The sequence below is a fragment of the Pristiophorus japonicus genome, chromosome 9, assembly GCF_044704955.1.
Source record: "Pristiophorus japonicus isolate sPriJap1 chromosome 9, sPriJap1.hap1, whole genome shotgun sequence".
NCBI lineage: Eukaryota > Metazoa > Chordata > Chondrichthyes > Pristiophoridae > Pristiophorus > Pristiophorus japonicus.
Genome location: NC_091985.1, coordinates 24903341 through 24929708, shown reverse-complemented (window position 1 = coordinate 24929708; position 26368 = coordinate 24903341). Strand labels below are relative to the sequence as shown.

Here is a 26368-nt window from a genome sequence, read left to right as displayed (position 1 = left end):
AAATCTATGCCCCCTGGTTGTTAACCCCTCTGCCTAGGGAAACAGGGCCTTCCTAGCCACTCTAGCCAGGCCCCTCATAATTTTATACACCTCAATCAGGTCTCCCCTCAGCCTCCACTGTTCCCAAAAAAAACAGACCCAGCATCTCCAATCTTTCCTGATTGCCAAAATTCTCCAGTCCAGGCAACATCTTGTAAATCTCCTCTGCAACCTTTCCAGTGTCATCACATCTTTCCTGTAATGTGGTGACCAGAACTGCACACTACTCCAGCTGCAGCCTAACCAGTGTTTTATACAGTTCAAGCATAAAGGCAAGTATTCCATATGCCTTCTTAACCACCTTATCTACGTGGCCTGTTACCTTCAGGGATCTATGGACCTGCAGTCCAATACACTTTTCAGTGACATAGCATTTAATGTTGCCTTGTTAGACTTCCCCAAATGCATTACCTCACAATTATCCGGATTGAATTCCATTTGCCACTGTTCTGTCCACCTGACCAGTACATTGATATCTTCCTCCAGTCTGCAGCTTTCTTCTTCATTATCAACCACACAGCCTATTTTAGTGCCATCTGCAAACGTCTTAATCATATCCCCAACATTCAAGTCCAAATCATTGATATGCACCACAAAAAGCAAGGGACCCAGCATGGAGCCCTGTGGAACCCCACTGGATATAGCCTTCCAGTCACAAAAACACCCGTCAACCATTACCCTTTGCTTCCTGCCTCAGCCAATTTTGGATCCAACTTGCCACTTTGCCCTGGATCCCATGGGTTTTTACTTTCTTGACCAGTCTGCCATGTGAGACCTTATCAAAAGCTTTGTTAAAATCGATATACACTACAACATACGCACTGGTTACATCAACTCTCCTGGTGACATCCCCAAAAAATTCAATCAAGTTAGTCAGACATGACCTTCCCTTAACAAATCCATGTTGACTGTCCTTGATTAATCCATGATTTCCAAATGAAGATTTATCCTATCCCTCAGAATTTTATCCAATAATTTTCCCACCAGTTTAGGCTGTTAGGCTGACTGGCCTGTAATTACTCGGTCAATCCCTTTCTCCCTTCTTAAACAAAGGTACAACACATTAGCAGTCATCCAGTCCTCTGGCATCACCCTGTATCCAGAGAGGACTGGAAAATTATGGTCAAAGCCTCTGCTATTTCCTCTTTTGCTTCTCAACAGCCTGGGATACATTTCATCTGGGCCTGAGGATTGATCCACTTTCAAAGCTGCTAAGCGCCTTAATTCTTCCTCTCTCACTATATTTATCTCATCTAATATTTCACACTCATTGCAAAGTCTGCATCGTCCCTCTCTTGTGAAAACAGATGCAAAGTATTCATTAAGAATCATACCCACATCTTCTGCCTCCACACACAGATTTCCTTTATGATCTCTAGTAGGCCCCATTCTTTCTCTCGTTATTCTCTTGCTCTTAATGTATTTATAAAACATCTTTGGGTTTTCCCTGATTTTACTTGCCAACATTCTTTCATGCTCTCTTTGCTTTCCTGATATCTTTTTAAATTGCACCGCTGCACTTTTTGTACTCCTCTAGAGATTCTGCAGTATTGAGTTCTCGGTATCTGTCATAAGCTTCCCTTTTTTCTTTATCTTACCCTGCATGTCCTTGACATCCAGGGGGCTAGAGATTTGTTAGCCCCACCCTTTTTCTTTAAGGGAACATACTTGCTCTGTTCCCTCAGGATCTCCTTCCTGAATGCCTCCCACTGCTCGGACACTGATTTACCATCAAGTAGCCATTTCCAGTCCACTTAAACCAAATCCCATCTCAGCTCAACAAAATTGGCTTTTCCCCAATTTAGATCTTTTTTTCCTGGTCCATCTTTGTCCTTTTCCATAACTACCCTAAATCTTACTGAAGTATAATCACTAGCACCAAAATGCTCTCCCACTAATACCCCTTCCACCTCTTCATTCCCCCAAACTAAGTCCAGAACCATCCCCTCCCTTGTCAGGCTTGTTACATACTGACTAAAGAAGTTCTCCTGAATGCATTTTAGGTATTCCGCACCCTCTACCATTCACACTACTTTTTCCCCAGTTAATATTAGGGTAGTTGAAATCCCCCACTATTACAGCTCTATAGTTTTTGCACTTCGCAGCAATTTGCCCACATATTTGTTCAGAGAAGGTTCACGAGGTTGATTCCTGAGATGAAGGGGTTGTCTTATGAAGAAAGGTTGAGCAGGGTGGGCCTGTACTCATTGGAGTGGAGAAGAATGAGAGGGGATCTTATTGAAACATAAGATTCTGAAGGGGCTTGACAGGGTAGATACAGAGAGGATGTTTCCCCTCATGGGAGAATCTAGAAATAGGGAGCATAACTTCAGAATAAGGGGTCGCCTATTTAAAACGGAAATGAGGTGGAATTTCTTCTCAGAGGGTCATGAATCTTTGGAATTCTCTTCCCCAGATACTTGTGGAGGCTAGGTCTTTGAATATATTTAAGGTGGAGATAGATAGATTTTTGAATGATAAGGGAGTCAAGGGTTATGGGGAGCGGGCAGGGAAGTGGAGCTGAGTCCATGATCAGATCAGCCACAATCTTATTGAATGGTGGATCAGGCTTAGGAACCAAATGGCCTACTCCTGCTCCTATTTCTTATGCTCTTATGTTCTATGTCCCTCTGACTGTTTGGGGGCCTATAGTACACACAGTAGTGTGATCGCCCCTTTTTTGTTCTTCAATTCAACCCAATTCATTAAACAAAGTTGTCCAGAAACACCTCAGCAAAGTTGTCACAGGTGCATACCGTTAGGACATCCTGAAGACATCCCGGTTAAATCCTAAGTGGCTCATGGATAATGATTACTTTTGAAGTGTAATCTCTGTCTTTCTGGAGGGAAAAGCAGCGGCCAATTTGTGCACAAAGTCCCATAGCCAACAAGATGAATGACCATTTAATCAGTTTTGCATCGTGTCGTTTGAGGAGAGAACCTTGGTCAGGATACCGGGACAATTCAACTCCTCTTTGAATAGTGCCGTGAGTTCGTTTACATCCAGCTGAACAGGCAGATGAAAGCTCGTTTTAAGGTCTCATCTGAAAGCCAATGTAGCATTCCCTCAGAAATGCACCAATTCTAGACTCCTTTGCATCCCTTTTCTCAGCTCCACATTCGTCTACTGACTCTCACGAAGCCCTTGACTGGTTATCTCCCTTGCCTCCTGAAAACGTATCTCCTCTGCCACATAGAGGATAAAGTCAGTAGGCACATGGGAACACCACCACCTCCAAGTTCCTCTTCAAGGCACACACCATTCTGACTTGGAAAAATAGTGCTGTTTCTTCATCGTCACTGGGTCAAAATCCTGGAATTTCCTACTTAATAGCACTGTGGGAGTACCTTCACCACACGGACTGCAGCGGTTCATGAAGGCAGCTCACCACCTTCTCATGGGCAATAAATGCTGGCCTTGCCACCGATGTCCACATCTCGAACGAATAATTTTTAAAATCCTCCTTCTTCCATTTCTCAGTTCTAATTATTTTTGCCTCTGAAGTACTTTGGGATGTTTTGTTAGAAATGCTATACAAATGAAGTTGTTGTTGAAATCTCAGCCTAGATTTTGCACAAGTCCGAGAGGCAAGTGTGCTACCAACTAAGCCAAGGTGACACTTAAATGGAAAAAAAGTGAAAAATAAAGGGATTAGAAAATGTACCAATCGCGTTCAGATTAATGACAAAGCAATCTGAGAGAGGCGCATGCCTGTGTCATGCACAGCTACATTAAAACAGGGTAAGTTACCAAGCACTAACAATCCATAATTATATTGCCAATTATGTTCCTAGATCTATTAGAATGCACTGTTTTACTGGCCCTTCAACCAGCGATAAGCCATGTATCAATCCTTAAGATTACAAAGAGGAACAACAAGACTGCAAGGGATTTATTTTAGTTATAAAAGACTTTGAAATGCTTTTTTTGCAAACCCAGCTGTGTCTAAATTGCTATTGTAATGCAATGTGGTAACTTCCAGTTTAAAATTCTGATGCTGTAATAATTACAAGGCACTAAAGTAGAGGTTTGGCAAAGGCATAAGTATGTAATTGTACAGTTACAGAAAATAAATCTAATTTTGTGATACCAAATTGGAGACCACCAAGAAGGGATGATCAACTCAATCTCAATTATACACTATGTGACAAAAGCGATTATTTTTTGTCTGTGATGGCTTCATTATTTTCTGGTCACTACATGTGGGATTAAATTCAGATACATATCGTGTATTTTTCAAACTGCAGAATGTACATTATAGTCTGGGATGCAACATGGCCATTTGGGATACATTATTCCCAAGAAGATACCTTTCAATTCAGTGACATTACATACAATTTGGTCAACTTGACATGCCAATCGAGTACAGACCGAGAGAAATGTCTGAACAATGGCTGCTGCACTGGTGCAGGCAAACACCATTTGGAAACCTGTGAATGGCCGACCATCTAATGCAGTTAAATGAAGTGCAGATTTTAATTAAAAGCAGAAAATTCTGGAAATACTCAGCAAGTTAGACAGTATCTGTGGAGAGATGAAGGTAAGGTTAACATTTCAGGTTTCATGGCGCTTAATCAGAATTGGTTCTCGCTACCACATGGAATGGTTGAGGCGAATAGCGTGGATACATTTAAAGGGAACCAGATAAGTACATGATGGAGAAAAGAACAGAAGGAAATGTTGCTGGGGGAGATGAAGCAGGGTGGGAGGAGGTTCACTTGGAGTCTAAACACTGGCATGGACCTTTGGCCCGAATGGCCTGCGTCTATGCTGTAAATTCATACAAGACCTGAAACGTTAACCTTCCTCTCTCTATAGATGCTGCTAAACCTGCTGACTGTTTCCAGCATTTTCTGTTTATATTTTAGATTTCCAGCTTTTTGTTTTACTGTTTTTAATTCCTTCTTCTTTCCAGGATATTTTCCAAGAACTTGAAGACTATATAATGGCTGAATTGCAGACGTAGAGTTTTCAGTCTAAAGCCAATGGTGAGTGGGATAACCACTGTAGTGCATCTCCATTTAGTAAACATGAACTAAGGATCAATATTATGTTGAGGGCTTGTGCATGAGAAATGATTGTACGTTTGACATTTAGGGGAGTAAAGTTTGTAAATACTGTAAATGAACTAATTGTACGACTATTGTTCATTTACCTGTTTAATGGTCAATAAATCTGCGTTGGTTTATAGCCTATGCCACAGTCTAATAGTGTTTATTCTTCTGCCTTTTCCAAAGTTGAGGAGATCACATGGTGGCACACGACATATTCGAGTAAACCGGAATGCAGCACAAAGGTTCTCTATTCGAGCCCTGGATCTCGCTATATTTACCAAAATATTGGGCACGTAAAGGCATGCTCGGGTCATATGAAAAACTAGATCCGCTTAAAAGAGTGGTCAGTAATGCTGAATCCGAGGAGACTACCTAGTGCAAAACATTACAAAAAATTAATCCACAAAGACAAATCTATCAAAATTTCAGTTACATTCAGATTGGAATCATTTCTAACCAATTCCTCTAACAAAATGCATTTGTTTTGGCCATCAAAATCTTTCAAACTAATCTGCCATCTTTTGACTGTGCAATACTCTACTAAAAAACACCACCAGGGGTCATTGTCTAACTTTGAGCAGCATCTCCCAAACCCACAACCTCCACCACCAAGGTGGTCAAGGTCAGCAGATGCATGCGAACGGCATCATCTCCAAGGCACACTCCATCCGGACTTGGACATATAATCACCGTTCCTTCGTCGTTGCCAGGTTAAAATCTTGGAATTCCCTACCCAAGAGCATTGAGAATGTGCGGTTCAAGAAAGCGGCTCATCACCACCTTCTCACATGCAACTAGGATTGGTCAATAAATGCCGGCCTTGCCAGCAATGCATCATGGGAATGAATATTGTTTTAAATACACCTTGTGGGAAAGTATGCAACTGGTTTAGTATGCCCAAGTAATGTCCATTTCATTGCCTATTTTTTTAATGTTCGACCTTTCGAGTTCAATGCAACCTCAGCGGTTGTTCAGTGCTTTTAAGGTTGTTCAGTATGTGAGGAAACTGGCAAGAGATTAACATTTTTAGCCAACCGCATGTAGCATATGGTACTCAGGTGGAGAAAAGATGGATTTTTAAAAACTGGTTTATAACATACCTTCATTGCAAATTGATAGAATATTTATAATATGCCACAATATTTTGAGACTCGAGAAAAGCTGTTTATACAACTAAAAATACTTTAAAATAATCAGGGATATGTTTCAAATATTTTGTGGATGTCCTGATTAACTTGTCATCTAGATAGGGGCATATTTGAAAGCCTGACTACCTCAGAATGACTGCATCATCAAAGAACATCTTGAACTAGTGTAGCAAAGGAAAGGTTATATTGGAAACATGATTTTCATAAAGGTAGTTCATTTTTCTCTTCTAAAAATAACCGGAACCAGTGTCCGAGGGGGAGTGTTTGCTAGTGCTGTTGGGGAGGAGTTAAACTAATATAGCAGGGGGATGGGAACCTATGCAGGGAGACAGAGGGAAACAAAATGGAGACAGAAGCAAAAGACAGAAAGGAGAAGAGTAAAAGTGGAGGGCAGAGAAACCAAGGTGAAAAACAAAAAGGGCCACTCTACAGCAAAATTCTAAAGGTTCAAAATGTGTTAAAAAGGCAAGCCTGAAGGCTCTGTGTCTCAATGGAAGGAGTATTCGGAATAAGGTGGACGAATTAACTGTGCAGATAGCAGTTAACGGATACGACATGGTTGGCATCACGGAGACATGGCTCCAGGGTGACCAAGGCTGGGAACTCAGCATCCAAGGGTATTCAACATTTAGGAAAGATAGACAGAAAGGAAAAGGAGGCGGTGTGGCATTGCTGGTTAAAGAGGAAATTAATGCAATTGTAAGGAAAGACATTAGCTTGGATGATATGGAGTCGGTATGGGTGGAGCTACGGAATAACAAGGGGCAGAAAACGCTAGTGGGAGTTGTGTACAGACCTCTAAACAGTAGTAGTGATGTTGGGGAGGACATCAAACAGGAAATTAGGGGTGCATGCAATAAAGGTGCAGCAGTTATCATGGGTGACTTTAATATGCATATAGATTTGGCTAACCAAACTGGAAGCAATACGGTGGAGGAGGATTTCCTGGAGTGCATAAGGGATGGTTTTCTAGACCAATATGTCGAGGAACCAACTAGGGGGGTGGCCATCTTAGACTGGGTGTTGTGTAATGAGAGAGAATTAGCAATCTCGTTGTGCGAGGCCCCTTGAGGAAGTATGACCATAATATGGTGGAATTCTACATTAGGATGGAGAATGAAACAGTTAATTCAGAGACCATGGTCCAGAACTTAAAGAAGGGTTACTTTGAAGGTATAAGGCGTGAATTGGTTAGGATAGATTGGCAAATGATACTTAAGGGGTTGACAGTGGATGGGCAATGGCAGACATTTAGAGACCGCATGGATGAACTCCAACAATTGTACATCCCTGTCTGGCATAAAAATAAAAAAGGGAAGGTGGCTTAACCGTGGCTATCAAAAGGAAATCAGGGATAGTATTAAAGCCAAGGAAGTGGCATACAAATTGGCCAGAAATAGCAGCGAACCCGGGGACTGGGAGAAATTTAGAACTCAGCAGAGGAGGACAAAGGGTTTGATTAGGGCAGGGAAAATAGAGTACGAGAGGAAGCTTGCAGGAAACATTAAAACGGACTGCAAAAGCTTCTATAGATATGTAAAGAGAAAAGGTTAGTAAAGACAAACGTAGGTCCCCTGCAGTCAGAATCAGGGGAAGTCATCACGGGGAACAAAGAAATGGCAGACCAATTGAACAAGTACTTTGGTTCGGTATTCACTAAGGAGGACACAAACAACCTTCCGGATATAAAAGGGGTCAGAGGGTCTAGTAAGAAGGAAGAACTGAGGGAAATCCTTATTAGTCGGGAAATTGTGTTGGAGAAATTGATGGGATTGAAGGCCGATTAATCCCCAGGGCCTGATGGTCTGTATCGCAGAGTACTTAAGGAGGTGGCCTCGGAAATAGCGGATGCATTGACAGTCATTTTCCAACATTCCATAGACTCTGGACCCGTTCCTATGGAGTGGAGGGTAGCCATTGTAACCCCACTTTTTAAAAAAAAGGAGGGAGAGCGAAAACAGGGAATTATAGACCGGTCAGCCTGACATCGGTAGTGGGTAAAATGATGGAATCAATTATTAAGGATGTCAAAGCAGCTCATTTGGAAAGAGGTTACATGAAAGGTCCAAGTCAGCATGGATTTGTGAAAGAGAAATCATGCTTGACAAATCTTCTGGAATTTTTTGAGGCTGTTTCCAGTAGAGTGGACAAGGGAGAACCAGTTGATGTGGTTGTATTTGGACTTTCAGAAGGCTTTCGACAAGGTCCCACACAAGAGATTAATGTGCAAAGTTAAAGCACGTGGGATTGGGGATAGTGCGCTGACGTGGATTGAGAACTGGTTGGCAGACAGGAAGCAAAGAGTAGGAGTAAATGGGTACTTTTCAGAATGGCAGGCAGTGACTAGTGGGGTACCGCAAGGTTCTGTGCTGGGGCCCCAGCTGTTTACATTGTACATTAATGATTTAGATGAGGGGATTCAATGTAGTATCTCCAAATTTGCGGATGACACTAAGTTGGGTGGCAGTGTGAGCTGCGAGGAGGATGCTATGAGGCTGCAGAGTGACTTGGATAGGTTAGGTGAGTGGGCAAATGCATGGCAGATGAAATATAATGTGGATAAATGTGAATAAATGTGAGGTGGTAAAAACAGAGACACAGACTATTATCTGAATGGTGACAGATTAGGAAAAGGGGAGGTGCAACGAGACCTGGGTGTCATGGTACATCAGCCATTGAAGGTTGGCATGCAGGTACAGCAGGCGGTTAAGAAAGCAAATGGCATGTTGGCCTTCATAGCGAGGGGATTTGAGTACAGGGTCAGGGTGGTGTTACTACAGTTGTACAGGGCCTTGGTGAGGCCACACCTGGAGTATTGTGTACAGTTTTGGTCTCCTAACTTGAGGAAAGAATTCTTGCTGTTGAGGGAGTGCAGCGAAGGTTCACCAGACTGATTCCCGGGATGGCGGGACTGACAAATCAAGAAAGACTGGATTAACTGGGCTTGTATTCACTGGAGTTCAGAAGAATGAGAGGAGATCTCATAGAAACGTTTAAAATTCTGACAGGTTTAAACAGGTTAGATGCAGGAAGAATGTTCCCAATGTTGGGGAAGTCCAGAACCAAGGTTCACAGTCTAAGGATAAGGGGTAAGCCATTTAGGACCGAGATGAGGAGAAACTTCTTCACCCAGAGAGTGGTGAACCTGTGGAATTCTCTACCACAGAAAGTTGTTGAGGCCAATTCACTAAATATATTCAAAAAGGAGTTAGATGTAGTCCTTACTACTAGGGGGATCAAGGGGTATGGCGAGAAAGCAGGAATGGGGTACTGAAGTTGCATGTTCAGCCATGAACTCACTGAATGGCGGTGCAGGCTCGAAGGGCCGAATGGCCTACTCCTGCACCTATTTTCTATGTTTCCATGTTTCTATAACTGCATCATGAGCTAAAACAGAAGGGGCAGAGTGCCAAGAAGACTTTGAATTACAATAATTTAAATTCCTGTCTTTCCAATCTCCATGGACAATAGGTTGCTGCTCAATGCCGGCAAAAGACTGCGACAGGATGAAAGAGCCATCACTCAGACAACAAGCTCCTTCGTTTATCCTATCCTCCTCGCTCTCTTTTGGCTCATGCTACAATTCTTTTAACGCGATATGGATAAATTCAATCACAGGTAAAAATAGTTTGCATTGCAAAGTCTGGGAGGTCTGTTTAGGGGAGTGGCTTGTGACAATGAAACCAAGGAGAATATCTATAGTGAAATCCCAAAATAGAACACTCATCTCCCTCATTCTTTCCATCCTTCTACGTAAGAAATAGGAGCAGGAGTCGGCCATTTGGCCCCTCGAGCCTGCTCCGTCATTTATCATGGCTGATCTGATCATGGATTCACCTCCAATTCTTTGCCCGCTCCCCATAACCCTTTATTCCCTCGTTGCTCAAAAATCTGTCGAACTCCACCTTAAATATATTCAATGACCCAGCCTCCACAGCTCTCTGGGGCAGAGAATTCCACAGATTTCCAACCCTCAGAAGTCAGTCCTCCTCATCTCAGTTTTAAATGGGCGTGCCCTTATTCTGAGACTATGTCCCCTAGTTTTAGTTTCCCCTATGAGTGGAAATATCCTCTCTGCATCCACCTTGTCGAACCCTCTCATTATCTTATAAGTTTCAATCAGATCTCCTCTCATTCTTCTGAACTCCAATGAGTATAGGCGCAAGCTACTCAACCTATCTTCATAAGTCAACTCACTCATCTCCGGAATCAACCGAATGAACCTTCTCTGAAAAGCCTCCAATACAAGTATAACCTTCCTTAAATACGGAGACCAAAATTGTACGCAGTAGTCCGGGTGTGGCATCACCAATACCCTGTACAGTCGTAGCAGGACTTCTCTGCTTTTATACTCTATCCCCCTTGTAATAAAGGCCAACATTCCATTTGCCTTCCTGATTACTTGCTGTACCTGCTTACTAACTTTTTGTGTTTCATGCACAAGGACCCCCAGGTCCCTCTGTACTGCAATTTTTCTCCTTTTAAATTATAATTTGCTTTTCTATTTTTTTCTGCCAAAGTGGACAACCTCACATTTTCCCTCATTATACCCCAGCTGCCAAATGTTTGCCCACTCACTTAGCCTGTCTATATCCCATTGCAGATTTTGTGTGTCCTCCTCACAATTTGCTTTCCCCCCTTCTTTGTATCATCAGCAAACTTGGCTACATTACACTCGGTCCCTTCAATCAAGTCATTAATATAGATTGTAAATAGTTGAGGCCCCAGCATCGATCTCTACGGCACCCCACTAGTTACTGTTTGCCAACCGGGAAATGACCCATTTATCCTGACTCTCTGTTTTCTGTTAGTTAGCCAATCCTCTATCCATGCCAATATATTCTGCAGCCTTCTCTTTTACTCGATTCAACCTTGATGCATTGCGTGCCTGAACTATTTATCATGGTTTTGGAGGGGGAAAAAAATGGCTGTTACCCCTTTTATTTTGCTTCAAATGGTTGCAAAACGTAGTAGTTAAAATCACATTCAGGATAGATGAACATCTAATCTTTCCTGCATCCCACAGCTTTAAGCAAAGTGCTCATCTTTTACCAAACAATTTTTCAAAATATTATGTACTGATCAGTATAACACCATGACCTGACGCCCATAGGCTCTACTTTGTAACCAGAGTTGACATTGAACTATTGCCAAAACATCGCTCTTTTCAATAGATTGCTGGTGCCTGTAGAGTAATGTGTATATAGATCAACTTTAACCCAATGATAACAGCTTTTTTTTTTTATTTGTAAAGCGCAATAATTTTATATGAAAAATCTCCTTTTGGTATGTGGAAACAAAGGACCAAACTATATGAAAAAATAAAGCAACAGTAAGACAATCATACGATTGCTCAAATACCTCTTGGTGGGGACCTATCTCACCTGAGCAGATTTTTGCCACCAAGATAACGAGATCTTTGCAACATTAATCCTTCAGCAGGAATAGACGAGTCCTCTGCAGCTTCCAGATGCAATATTGCAGGAGTCTTGCAATGGAAAATGTCCGTTTGGAAACCTAAAGCTTTCAAACGTAAGTTTATTCATGGCTAAAATGACCTAACTCAAAAATATTTACCAGTTATAACCTTGGTCCGTCAATAAAAACAATTTACCAAAGTACAAATGCTTGTGAGGGATGTAAAACTGCCTCAATAAAGATCCAACGTTAAATGATGGTGACATTTTCCTCCAATTATTTTGTACAGTAGTAAGGTGGACCTTTGGATTTGTGTTCTTTCTAAATTAGATAATTCAGCAAAAAATGTTTGACAGCTAATTCACATTGTGAATGAGACGCAGCAATATTTTTAACTACTTAAGAATAAAGTGGTAAAACAAAATTGATATTTACTTGCTAATGCAATTTTAAAATAGCTTATAATTGAGAAATGTATTGGCATGGTTTGAAATTAGATCTTTCTAGGGAGGTTTTATATTCTCAGTAATCTAATTGACTTTGTTAAACTGTTTTACCGACAGTCAGGATTAAAAAAACGTCAAACTGCTACAAATAACAAGTAAAATAAAATGACCTGCTTTGGAGTGTTGATATGCTGTCCTTAGCTTTTTACTTCATACAAAGCAGTCAGTACACAGAATATACAAACAAGGACATTTAAAATTCTGTTCCATAGATTAATGTTCTATGGACTAACATTTCTGAGTGCTGATTACACCCAGGAAACATTTTCAGATAGGCTGATCGTGTTTGGAGAAATAGTGTGTGCGCAATACACATAATTTGTTAAAATATTTCCATTATTGTATGCAATATAGAATCATAAAATGATACAGGACAGAATGAGGACATTCTGCCATCGTGCCAGTGTCGGCTCTTTGGTAGAGCTAACCAATTATCCCACTCCCCTGCCCTTTCCTCATAACCCTGTAAATTTTTCCAGTTCAAGTATTTGCCCAATTCTCTTTTGAATTTTACTCGTGAATCGGCTTCAACCATCCTTCCAGACATTGCAGTCCAGGTGAAGATCAATGAATGAAGTCAAAAATATACATAAATTCTTCGTCGTGACACTTTGATGACCGATTTACTGCCAGATCTGTGGTGAAGCGGATAGTGACCTTATGGTGCCATTGATCAGAGTTCAACAATCACTCAAAGATTGATGAACTTGCACAGAGCTCTTACAGAAAGCTGGTTCTAATGCCTCAAACTTCAGTTATGCATGATGAGGTCCACTGACTGGATAAGTCAAATTCACCTTTTATCACCACATTCCAGGATCTTCCTAATGCTTTGGGAGCACATTTCATAAATCTGTCTTTTCTCCTTGAAAACACAAACTGGTAGCCTTACATATCATCAGTCACAGAAACCATTTGGCAAAATGTAAAGTCTTTGTACCTTTTAGGTATTGGCCATTTTGTATGTTCCCTCCTCCACCCAGTGTCGTCAATTCCCTCCCAGTTATCTCATCTCAGGGAATCAAGACACACGTCTCCCTTATCCCACCTCAAGTATCTTCTTTCCAAACCTCACACATACAGCAACAACAGCTAGTTAGTCTAAAATATACTAGGCAGGTGCAGCTAAAAGATCATACTTTCATGCATTATTTAGATAATAATATCTTAATTTTTGATTCGCCAACAAATCCCATTTACAACTAACGGAAGATGTGAAAGCTGTGGGACATCCCACAAGTAAACCTACCACAGTTCTGCCAACTTCTTTTAATTAAGCACATTGCACAAGCATTTTCTGTATTCCAATTTGTATTCTGCATTTCACATACCATGATCTCAACCAAGCAGGTGACTTCTTTGCAGGCAGCAGCCAATGCCACTCTGCAACCAACCACCAGGAGGTACAAGAGTACAACCTTGGAAAACGCGCCCAGTATTTACCTTCACTCTAAAGAAGCGCTTAGCAGGTCGACAGAAATTGGGAACACTCTGCACATGAAATTTAAGCCCCTTGGCATGGTATGCTGAAATGCCAATGCATTGTTCCACATTATCCCCTCAAACGTTTTGTTTAAAAAGATAATCTTTGCTTCTGAATTACAGCAGCACTAACAAATTGCTCACAATTTTGCAAATAATACAACTGCTGTTAAATATTTACACACGATTATATGACTAAGCGATAATTAATGAGAAGGTGTGGATTGAGCACAGTAAAGAAAAGTCACAATACAGCCGCCAGTCTGAACTAATTATTTGATATAAACAAACCCTTATTTAATTTATTTGTTTGCAGAATTCATTGAAATTTTTAATGTCACCAAGAGCGCGGTGAAATTTACTTTCATCATTGCTCACATCCTTCAGGAAATTACCACATTATGATGAAGCCTCTGCACTATGCATGTACATTAATCATCATCATAGGCAGTCCTTCGAATGAGGATGACTTGCTTCCACAAGAGTTCACAGATGTTTCAATGAAGGACCCGATGTTCCAGTCCTGAACTCCAATTGAGGGGGTGGAAGATGCCGGTACGTGGATTTTAAAAAAAACGTGTGGTGACCGTTACACATCAGCCACGACACGGGCTCGACAGAGCTAGGCCTTTATCCAGTGGCAAGGGTTGAACCAGGACGACTGGAGACCTGCTCCGCTGCACGGACCTAGTGCGCACACATATCGCAGTGTGGGCAGGCCTGTGCTGCCCCAAGGCTCTTCTGAATCAATCAAGACAACACTAGAACCATTAAAGCTGTATTATTGCAGTGAACATGCCAAGAAGGTCCCATTAATATTGAGTTAGCTGATCTTGGGTGGTTTCAGCACTGTTGTGTTGGCAGGCTAAAATAGACCATCATCAAGTATCCACTGCTGCATATGTGGAATATGGAAGGTGGGGGGGGGGGGGGGGCGGAAACATCATCGGTGATACCACCAAATGTTGAATCATTGGTTGTTACTCATGGCCGAGGCTCTCACAGCAGTAATGGCCACTTGAGTGAGGTAGCGCAAGGAACCCACTACAAGTAATTCAGGATTGGAAGAAAATTTGTGAGGAAAACAAACCCCTTTATTAAAAAATGAACTCAACTCAACGAAACATCTGGTTCACACAAAATACTTTAAAAAATGTTTTTTTTTTTTTAAAAAAAGGTTCTTTACTGTTTATTTTATACACTTCCTTTCCAGAACCAAGACACCAGTCATAATAAGAACATAATAGGAGTAGGAGTAGGCCATTCGGCCCCTTGAGCCTGCTCTGCCATTCAATAAGATGATAGGTGATCTTCTACCTCAACTCTGCTTTCCTGCACTATCCCCATATCCCTTGATTCCCTTAATATCCAAAAATTTATCAGTCTCAATCTTGAAAATACTCAACGAATGAGCATCCACAGCCTTATATAATATATTATAATATAATGCTCAATGGGTCCTCTCCGGGCTGTGTGTGGTTGGTGGACAACAAATCAACCATTAGTGTAGAGCTTTGCGAAGGTTGTGAAATTGTTATGTGTACACAATTAAATATCTACATAATTTTTGTACATCTTTACAAAAAAAAGGAACTCAATTTCTGAGGTCTCGTTTATATATTTTCTGTCAACCAAAGTGAGAAATGAATCATTTCCGAGTCTTTACATAAGTGTTTCAATAGGGGCACTCAGAGAAACCCAGAACACAAAAATATTGCCAGCACCATGGATGAGCGAGTGAAGTTGGAGTGGAGTAGAAAAAAAAAGGGCTTGAAAAAATAAATCCCAAATTACTTTGATGTTGATAATATCACTTCCAAATGCAACAGCCATTTGAAATAAAACTGATAAATGAAATGGACTCTGCATGCCATTCTGTGAATTGCAATGTACTTGCCTCAGATATAGCTGAAGAAAAATGGTTGCAATTTTTGTGCATTAAATGATAGGCAGTTCCTTTGTATTCTTTTCCAAGCTCCTCGACAATGCGTTCCACGTCATCCTCTGTAAAATCGGTGCTACCCATCACAATTGCTTCCCTACGGACACAAACAAAAACAGGTTAAGGTGAACTCATATAGGAAAGTAAAGAATGCTAATCTTCGGCAACAAATTCTATTACACTCAACTCCATTTATTTCATAAATCTTTATTTGACGAATGTGGAAATGCTAACTGCCTTAAATTCCCAAATGATTCGCAAGTTATCTGAAATGTTCGGGTCTCCAAACCAGTCTAGCATTCTCAGATTTTAAATCTACCATGGTAGAAAGCCAACTATTCAGATACAAAATGGTCTTGTCCACAACTCATTCTAGCCAAGTGTGTACATATAACTTCAATAAGCACTGTGCAGAGCATTTTGGATCATGCTCGTGTGTGCAATGACTGCTTGAGGAGTTTGTTTCTAAAATTGTAATTTTGAAAGCTGCAATATCTGATGACTATTGTACCTGCATTCTAACCACACTCAGCTACTATGATCAATCATATGCTCTTTGCAATCCTAAAAGTGTTTTTTCTTTAAATATTGTACAAATAAAGAAGGGTAACTTTGAAGGTATGAGGCGTGAATTGGCTAGGATAGATTGGCGAATGATACTTAAGGGGTTGACTGTGAATGGGCAATGGCAGACATTTAGAGACTGCATGGATGAACTACAACATTTGTACATCCCTGTCTGGCGTAAAAATAAAAAAGGGAAGGTGGCTCAACCGTGGCTATCAAGGGAAATCAGGGATAGCATTAAAGCCAAGGAAGTGGCATACAAATTGACCAGAAATAGCAGCAAACTCAGGGACTGGGAGAAATTTAGAACTCAGCAGACGAGGACAAAGGGATTGATATGGGCAGGGAAAATAGAGTACGAGAGGAAGCTTGCAGGGAACATTAAAACGAACTGCAAAAGCTTCTATAAATATGTAAAGAGAAAAAGGTTAGTAAAGACAAACATAGGTCCCCTGCAATCAGAATCAGGGGAAGTCATAATGGGGAACAAAGAAATGGCAGACCAATTGAACAAGTCGTCACTAAGGAGGACACAAACAACCTTCCAGATATAAAAGGGGTCAGAGGGTCTAGTAAGAAGGAGAAACTGAGGGAAATCCTTATTAGTCGGGAAATTGTGTTGGGGAAATTGATGGGATTGAAGGCCGATAAATCCCCAGGGCTTGAGGTCTGCATCCCAGAGTACTTAAGGAGGTGGCCTTGGAAATAGCGGATGCATTGACAGTCATTTTCCAATATTCCATAGACTCTGGATCAGTTCCTATGGAGTGGAGGGTAGCCATTGTAACTCCACTTTTTAAAAAAGGTAGGAGAGAGAAAACACGGAATTATAAACCGGTCAGCCTGACATCGGTAGTGGGTAAAATGATGGAATCAATTATTAAGGATGTCAAAGCAGCGCATTTGGAAAGAGGTGACATGAAAGGTCCAAGTCAGCATGGATTTGTGAAAGGGAAATCATGCTTGACAAATCTTCTGGAATTTTTTGAGGCTGTTTCCAGTAGAGTGGACAAGGGAGAACCAGTTGATGTGGTTGTATTTGGACTTTCAGAAGGCTTTCGACAAGGTCCACACAAGAGATTAATGTGCAAAGTTAAAGCACATGGAATTGGGGATAGTGCGCTGACGTGGATTGAGAACTGGTTGGCAGACAGGAAGCAAAGAGTAGGAGTAAATGGGTACTTTTCAGAATGGCAGGCAGTGACTAGTGGGGTACCGCAAGGTTCTGTGCTGGGGCCCCAGATGTTTACATTGTACATTAATGATTTAGACGAGGGGATTAAATGTAGTATCTCCAAATTTGCGGATGACACGAAGTTGGGTGGCAGTGTGAGCTGCGAGGAGGATGCTATGAGGCTGCAGAGTGACTTGGATAGGTTAGGTGAGTGGGCAAATGCATGGCAGATGAAGTATAATGTGGATAAATGTGAGGTTATCCACTTTGGTGGTAAAAACAGAGAGACAGACTATTATCTGAATGGTGACATATTAGGAAAAGGGGAGGTGCAACAAGACCTGGGTGTCATGGTACATCAGTCATTGAAGGTTGGCAGGCAGGTACAGCAGGCGGTTAAGAAAGCAAATGGCATGTTGGCCTTCATAGCGAGGGGATTGGAGTACAGGGGCAGGGAGGTGTTACTACAGTTGTACAGGGCCTTGGTGAGGCCACACCTGGAGTATTGTGTACAGTTTTGGTCTCCTAACTTGAGGAAGGACATTCTTGCTATTGAGGGAGTGCAGCGAAGGTTCACTAGACTGATTCCCGGGATGGCGGGACTGACATATCAAGAAAGACTGGATTAACTGGGCTTGTATTCACTGGAGTTCAGAAGAATGAGAGGGGATCTCATCGAAACGTTTAAAATTCTGACGGGTTTAGACAGGTTAGATGCAGGAAGAATGTTCCCAATGTTGGGGAAGTCCAGAACCAGGGCTCACAGTCTAAGGATAAGGGGTAAGCCATTTAGGACCGAGATGAGGAGAAACTTCTTCACCCAGAGTGGTGAATCTGTGGAATTCTCTACCACAGAAAGTTGTTGAGGCCAATTCACTCAATATATTCAAAAAGGAGTTGGATGTAGTCCTTACTACTAGGGGAATCCAGGGGTATGGCGAGAAAGCAGGAATAGGGTACTGAAGTTGCATGTTCAGCCATGAACTCATTGAATGGCGGAGCAGGCTCGAACGGCCTACTCCTGCACCTATTTTCTATGTTTCTAAATATGCATGTTAATCCCAGTTATAAATATTACCAGATGCCTCAAATACATAGCACAATTTGCCAAACTCTGGTCACACATTATCCAATGTACAGGGAATATTTCAGAGCAGTAATTAAACATTATAGCTTCCATCCCCCTTTTATAGTCGCAGTTCTGGAGCTAGTCAGATGGGAATAATTTTCACTTCATGTCAATGGGCCCAAAATTCCCCAACCCCTTTTTCCGGCGCATTAACACAAGATGCGCCGACTTTGTACGCTCAAAACGGCACCAAAAAACTTACTACGTATTCTAGCAGCTCTTCTGTGTCTCCCTGGTCCTGGTGCTGCATTTCTGTTTGAGTGGGGGGCGGAGCTACAGCCCTGCACCAGAAACAGTGCTGGCAGCTGTGCGCATGCGCAGTGGAGTCTGCGCGCATGCGCAGTAGCTCCTCTCTCCCAACGCGTCCCGATGCTCACCGCCCTATCCTGGGCCGAGTGGGCTGCCGTTGTTAAACAGATTTGATGAGTATATTAGCTGCCCCACTATGGAGATATGAGATTTGTGTTTGACGTTTTTAGGTCTTTTCTACTTTGGCCATTGTAATTTAGATCACACTCAGTGGCTCTGATTTCTAGATAAGTTTCTGATAGCGAGTTCAGGATAATGAACAGAAAGCTTTCTGTAAATTGCTACTGGATTTATTCTATGCCTCCACAGGAACTTTCTTCCATCTTTCAAAGCAGCAGGCAGAGCATCACATTACACTTCATTTCAAAATTAACAAGTAAATTGATTGAATAATATGTGAACATGTAACAGTAATATCTCTGCAGTTGATATGCTCACCTGCTCTTCAAAGGGAAAGAATAAAAGGTCACCATCTATACGCTATTAATTTGTTGTTTACCTTTGTAAAAGTAGCTCCTTGCCTTTCCCGATGCTCGCCGCCCCATCCCGGGCCAAGTGACCCGCCTCATGTCTCTCTCCCCCTCTCTTTTCCTCTCCCCCCGCCCCGCGTCTCAGTTTAATATACAAACTAGTTAATGTAACTCTTTGGTAAAAGGAACACTTGTTCAATCACATCCTAGCAGTTTCTAGGATCCGTTTTGGCTAAGATTGCTACTACACTTCCCTTCCCTTCCCCCCCAACCTCCATATCTCTGGCTACCTGCGCTATTTCTTAATTGACCGCTAGGTTTTTCTGAGCGGACACAAACGCTGGCCTAAGTTAGTTTGGAGTAACTTTTAGCTGGCTATGGCTAAACTGGCATAAAAGGCCAAAACAGGCTTAAGTGGCTGGTAACGTCCACTTTTGAAAAAAAAACTAAAAAAACCTAACTAACTCACTTACACTGGAGCAAATTAAATGGGGAGAATTGCGATTTTTAAGTTACTCCAAAAAAATCTAGTTGCTCCAAAAAAAAATGGAGCAACTCCTGGGGAAACTTGGGCCCATTGTGAGTATTAAACCCAAAAGGGGAAACAGGGATCAAACAGCTGAAAATGAGTTGGCAAACACCAGTTCAATTGAACTCAATCTCAAATGTTTCAGTTCAGTTTGCAGATGTCATTTGTGAAAATATAATCATCCAGACTATGGCAAGTACAACTTGTACCAGACAAGGTTTCTGCATTTTTTTTTTAGGGCTGGGTATTATTTTCGAGCACTGATTCGTAGAAGCTAGATATTGTCACTGGGTCAATGTCCTGGAACTCCCCACATAACACAATCATGGGAGCACCACTGTGGTTCAAGGGGACCACTTTCTCAGGGTGATTAGGGATGGACAATAAATGCAGTTTTACCAATGTTACCCACATCCTGGCAACAAATGAAAACATTCTGCAGATATCACCCCAATCCACATAAATGGTTCAATTTGAAGATCCTTATCTTCATCTTCAAATCCTTCCATGACCACATTTCACCCCATCTTTAGCTATTCCAGCACACATGGATTACCAGTTGCGCCCCAATCCCTCCAATGTAGGCTGATCTTTTAGTCCCCACAGCTCTGCCCTGGGAAATTCTCTTAGAAAGTTACTTTGCCTTGATACCGCTCTTTTTTATGAGGACCAAAGAACATAATACCTTTAGCTGTGAGAAACAAATTAGTGCTGTGGCATAGGTCCTAGAGCTTTATACAGATGGCATTGCCTATCTGCAACTTCAATGACATTTTTATGCTTTGCACATGGTTTTGCCTAGAACCCATCAAGCCAGCTTTACTCCTGAGTGTGATGGATGCTTAATGAAGAAGAATGGATCATTTCATAAGCATCAGAAGCAATATAAACCTGCCTACATTACTTACTTAAATTTGAAAGTATCTCCTAGTTCTGTTGAGTCTCCAGGACTGATCTCGAATATTCCTGAAAATGGATAGGGATGGCCACCATAGGCAAACTCTGCAGAAAATGAAGAGCTTTTAATAAGAGATTTCATTTTAATCTACATTTTGCTATGCAACATTGATCTAAAGTTATTAAATCGTCATTTCCTAGAATTACTTTGTTGAAATTTAAAGCATATCGCTGCAGCACAAATTGTAAACAAACACCATTTTGAGCTACAAAATTCGAAAGTTTATCAACCCTCGACAATTTGTGTCTCTATACTACTTACACTCGAGGCTCTCAATTACAATGGCCCAGAAGTTGTGTTCAGCGGCAAAGCAAAGGTATTTGTCGCTGGCCCCAAAGAAAGCGATCGCTGTGGCAAGAAGTTTGCCTTTTTTGACATGCAAGTGATTTCAGTGGAAGATAATGGGAATCCCCTGGAGTGCTCTGTGTGATATCAACAAGCTGCCTAAGCAACCAATCACAATGCAGAATTCTGAGACAGGGAACGAGGAAGTTAAGAAGTTGCTTTTATTCAGACTTTAAAAAAAATGTTTTATACAGAGAGCAAAGCAAAGATTGGGGCTCATGAGGAAAAGGTAAACCTTAAATAAATATAAACATACTTTTATAAAACATAAAACATTTTCTTTAAGTATCTTAAAAATTGTAATTATTTATCATAATGGAGAAATTTGACATTCCACAAAATTAAAATTAATTTTTCAGGGCCAGAACGTTTGTGTACCAGTCAGTGCGCATTTAAAACCCCAGTTATACCCAAGATCCTGAAAATCCCCTGGGAGGACAGACGCATCAACGTCAGTGCTCTCGATCAGGCCAACATCCCCAGCATCGAAGCACTGACCACCTCCGTTGGATGGGCCAAATTGTTCGCATGCCTGACACAAGACTCCCAAAGCAAGCGCTCTACTCGGAACTCCTACATGGCAAGCGAGCCCCAGGTGGGCAGAGGAAACGTTTCAAGGACACCCTCAAAGCCTCCTTGATAAAAAGGCAATATCCCCACCGACACGTGGGAGTCCCTGGCCAAAGACCGCTCCAAGTGGGGGAAGAGCATCCGGGAGGGTGCTGGGCACCTCGAGTCTCGTCGCCGAGAGCATGCAGAAAGCGCAGGCAGCGGAAGGAACGTGCGACAAACCAAACTCCCCAACCACCCTTTCCTTCAACGACTGTCTGTCCCACCTGTGACAGAGACTGTAATTCCTGTATTAGACTGTTCAGTCACTTAAGAACTCACTTTTAGAGTGGAAGCAAGTTGTCCTCGATTTCGAGGAACTGCCTATGATGATAATATATCTAATCCAATAAGGTTTAATTTTTAAATGGGTGTTTAACACGGAAAAGCTCAAGTTTGTGTCGGTTTCTTGGATTTCACTGATTGCCGGCTATGGCGGGGGGGGTGGGGGGCGGGCCCTCACACAGTGTCGGAACAGTAAATGAATGACCGCAACTTCAGGATTCTGTATTTAGATGTGCATGCGCTACATCCTGAAGTTGCGGTCAGTTTCAATGGGGGTAATAACAGCGAATTAGGTTAGTTCACTGTTATTACCCACCACAAATTCTGGGCCAACATCTTTGCTCTATAATGTAGAATGAGGCTGAATTAAAATCAACATTTGGGGGCCGGGGGGGTAAGATTGCATGTTGTAGAATCTTTGTGAACTTCAAATGCAACTGTTAAATTAAGTGTTGGTTTTGAATATCAGGAGTAAGAGATACTGAACAGTAAACCAATGGTGAGAGCAGGCAGGGGACAATCCCAGGAGGCATTACAAAGCAACAATGACAAGTCATGTAGAAATCCATAGCTGGCACCATTTCACAACCTGAGGTAATGCAGGATAAAACATGCGGTAGAAGTGACTTGCAGCAAGCTGGGGCTGGGGAATACAATGTTAACCACAAACTTCGTAGAGAACTGCAACCATGTAACTAAAGGAATGTCCAACAGATAAGAATTGATCAGATACACACATTTTGATCCAAATACAAGTAAATAATTTAATATAAATTATGGAATTTATATATTTTTTAATCCTCACCTCTGCCATACACTTCAATGCCTGAGTGAAAGACCCCAATTCCCAGCGATGAAGTGTATTCATTAATCCAGTACTAGAGAAGAAAAACAAGCAAAAAGATTCAGAGAAATTATACATACCAGTTAATGACAGCTCAAATTTGGGAGAAACATTTCCTAATCTGAGAAATACTTCAAAGATCAACACTATGATTCATCATGCTTCTAAGACATAGTTCAGTTGTACATTTAGTTAATCTTATTAACAAGTATCCATAAATCAAACAGTATTAATAGGATACAGTGTATTAATAGGATACAGTGCATTAATAAGATAGTGTATTAATAGGATAGTGTATTAATAGGATACAGTGCATTAATAGGATACAGTGCATTAATAGGATAGTGTATTAATAGGATATAGTGTATTAATAGGATACAGCGTAAAAGATAAAGACTGCAATAGAAGAAAACCGATGCAGCATAAAAGAAAATGTGACTACATTCTCCGCAGATGTCGAGCTGCTTTATCTGTAGCTTAATACTTGTAGCCTGAGGGTTGTTGACAATGGACAGAGTCAATCTCCTTTTCAGTCAATGAGACAACACTTTCGTGAAAAAGTGTTTGCCAAAACTTGTGTTTGAGGAGGAAAAGTCATGCATTACTTTTCATCTTGGTTGAAATGATAAATAGAACAGTTGGGACGAATTTAAATTAGAAAAGTAGGGGTAGGGGAAAGGAAACAAGAGTCAGAAAAAATAGTAAGGAAACTAAATAATGAATTAAGATATATTTACACGAATGCCAACAAAAAAAAGAATAGTAGAAGTTTTGACAAATAGATGCGGAGTTACTGAAACCGGTCTAAAACAAGATGATGAATGGGGAATATGTCTCCAGTGCTATGGGTGCATCAGAAGGATCGATAAAGAAAAAAAGGAGTGGCACTGTTTATCATGAGGGGAACATAAGAATTAGGAGCAGGAATAGGCCATAACAGAAGCAGTGGTGGGGTCAAGAGAGGTGATGGAGAGGCAGAGCTGTGTCATCTGTATACATGTGGAAGTTGACCGCCATGTCTCCAGATTATGTCACCAAGAGATTACATGTAGATGTAGAAGCGGAGGAGGCCAAGGACAGATCCTCGGGGTACTCTGAGCTAAGGGTGTGGAGCGGGAAGAGAAGCTATTACTAAGAGCACGAGAAATTCTTGGCCAGTAAAATTAAGGAAAACCCTAAGATGTTCTATAAATATATTAAGAGAGTAACTAAAGAAAGGGTAGGGCCGATTAGAGACCATGAGGGTAATCTTTGTGTGGAGGCGGAAGATGTTGGTAGGGTTCTTAACGAATACTTTGCATCTGTTTTCACAAAGGAAAGGAGTAATGCAGATACTGCTATCGAGGAGGAGTGTGATATTCTGGATGAAATAAATATAGTGAGAGGATGTATTAAGGGGTTTAACAGCTTTGAAAGTAGATAAGTCCCAGGCCCAGATGAAATGCATCTCAAGCTGTTTAGCGAAGTAAAAGGAGGAAATAGCAGAGGCCTTGACCATCATTTTTCAGTCCTCTTTGGATCTGGGCAGGGTGCCAGAGGACTGGAGGACTGCTAATGTTTAAGAAGGGAAAAAGGGATAGGCCGAGTAATTACAGGCCTGTCAACCTAACCTCAGTGGTGGGAAAATTATTGGAAGAAATCCTGAAAGACAGGATAAATCTTCATTTGGAAAGGCAAGGATTAATTAGGGACATGTCAGCACAGATTTGTTAAAGGAAGATCATGTTTGACTAACATGATTGAATTTTTTGAGGAGGTAACCAAGAGTCGATGAGGGTAATGCGTATGATGTAGTATATATGGACTTTAGCAAGGCTTTTGATAAGATCCCACATGGTAGACTGGTCATGAAGGTTAAAGCCCATGGGATACAGTGCAAAGTGGCAAGTTGGATCCAAAATTGGCTTGGAGGTAGGAAGCAAAGGGTTTTTGTGACTGGAAGGATGTTTCCAGTGGGGTTCCGCAGGGCTCAGTACTGGGTCCCTTGCTTTTTGTGGTATATATCAACGATTTAGATTTGATTATTGGGAGTATGATTAAGAAGTTTGCAGACAACACCTAAAATTGGCTGTGTGGTTGATAATGAAGAGGAAAGTCATGGGCTGCAGGAGGATATCAATCTATTGGTCAGGTGGGCAGAGCAGTGGCAAATGGAATTTAATTCAGAGAAGTGTGAGGTGATGCACTTTGGGAGGGCTATCATCATCATCATTGGCAGTCCCTCGAAACGAGGATGACTTCCTTCCACGTCTATGCAGAGATAATGAAGAGGCTGTCAGGGCCCACTGGAAGGAGCACTTTGAAGATCTCCTCAATCGAGACTCTGCCTTTGACTCAAGTGTTCTCAACTCCATCCCACAGCATGCCACCCACCACCACCTCAGTGAAACTCCAACGCTGCACGAGGTAGGCAAAGCCATAAAACAGCTCAAGAACAACAAGGCTACGGGTGCGGATGGAATTCCTGCTGAAGCGCTAGGAGAGGCGCTATTGGCACGGATACATGACCTCATCTCTCTCATCTGGAGGGAGGAAAACATGCCGGGTGATCTCATAGATGCAGTGATTGTGTCCATTTTTTAAAAGGGGAACAAATCCGACTGCGGCAACTACAGGGGAATCTCCTGATCAACCACTGGGAAGGTTGTCGCTAGAGTCCTCCTCAACTGTCTTCTTCCTGTGGCCGAGGAGCTCCGCCCGGAGTCACAGTGCGGATTTCGTCCCCTATGGGGAACAACGGACATGATCTTTGCAGCAGGACAACTGCAGGAAAAATGCAGGGAAAATGCAGGAAGCAGCGCCAGCCCTTATACATAGCCTTTGTCGATCTTACAAAGGCCTTTGACACCGTCGAGCGTGAGGGCTTATGGAGCGTCCTCCTCCATTTTGGGTGGCCCCAAAAGTTTGTCAACATCCTTGGCCTGCTCCACGACGACACACGGATCAGTTACAGACCCATTCCACGTCCGAACCGAGGTCAAACAGGGCTGCGTCAGCGCTCCAACCCTCTTCTCAATCTTCCTCGCCGCCATGTTCCACCTCACTGTCAACAAGCTCCCCGCTGGAGTGGAACTAAACTACAAAACCAGTGGGAAGCTGTTTAACCTACGCCGTCTCCAGACCAGGTCCAAGACCACCCAAACCTCTGTTGTTGAACTGCAGTACGTGGATGACGTCTGCATCTGCACACATTCGGAGGCTGAACTCCAGGATATAGTCGATATATTCACCGAGGCAGATGAAAGCATGGGCCTTACGCTTAACATCCGTAAGACAAAGGTCCTCCACCAGCCTGTCCTCGCCACACAGCACTGCCCCCCCAGTCATCAAGATCCATGGCGCGGCCCTCGACAACATGGACCATTTCCCATACCTCGGGAGCCGCCTGTCAACAAAGGCAGACATTGATGGAGATTCAACATTACCTCAGTGCGCCAGTGCAGCCTTCGGCTGCCTGAGTAAGAGTGTTTGAAGACCAGGCCCTCAAACCTACCACCAAGCTCATGGTCTACAGGGCTGTAGTAATACCCAACCTCCTGTATGGATCAGAGGTGGAGAA

General features: G+C 42.0%; 1 protein-coding gene across 1 annotated transcript in view; it reads right to left on the bottom strand.

Annotated features, from left to right (window-relative positions):
• LOC139272979 (deubiquitinase DESI2) overlaps positions 1-26368 on the bottom strand; it is a 74753-nt gene that overhangs the window by 16023 nt on the left and 32362 nt on the right. The window contains exons 2-4 of the mRNA XM_070889195.1: positions 22771-22843; positions 20677-20770; positions 15546-15687 (exon numbers count right to left, since the gene is read on the bottom strand). Of these exons, the coding sequence (XP_070745296.1) occupies positions 15546-15687; positions 20677-20770; positions 22771-22843 (309 nt within the window). The remainder of the gene's footprint in view (positions 1-15545; positions 15688-20676; positions 20771-22770; positions 22844-26368) is intronic.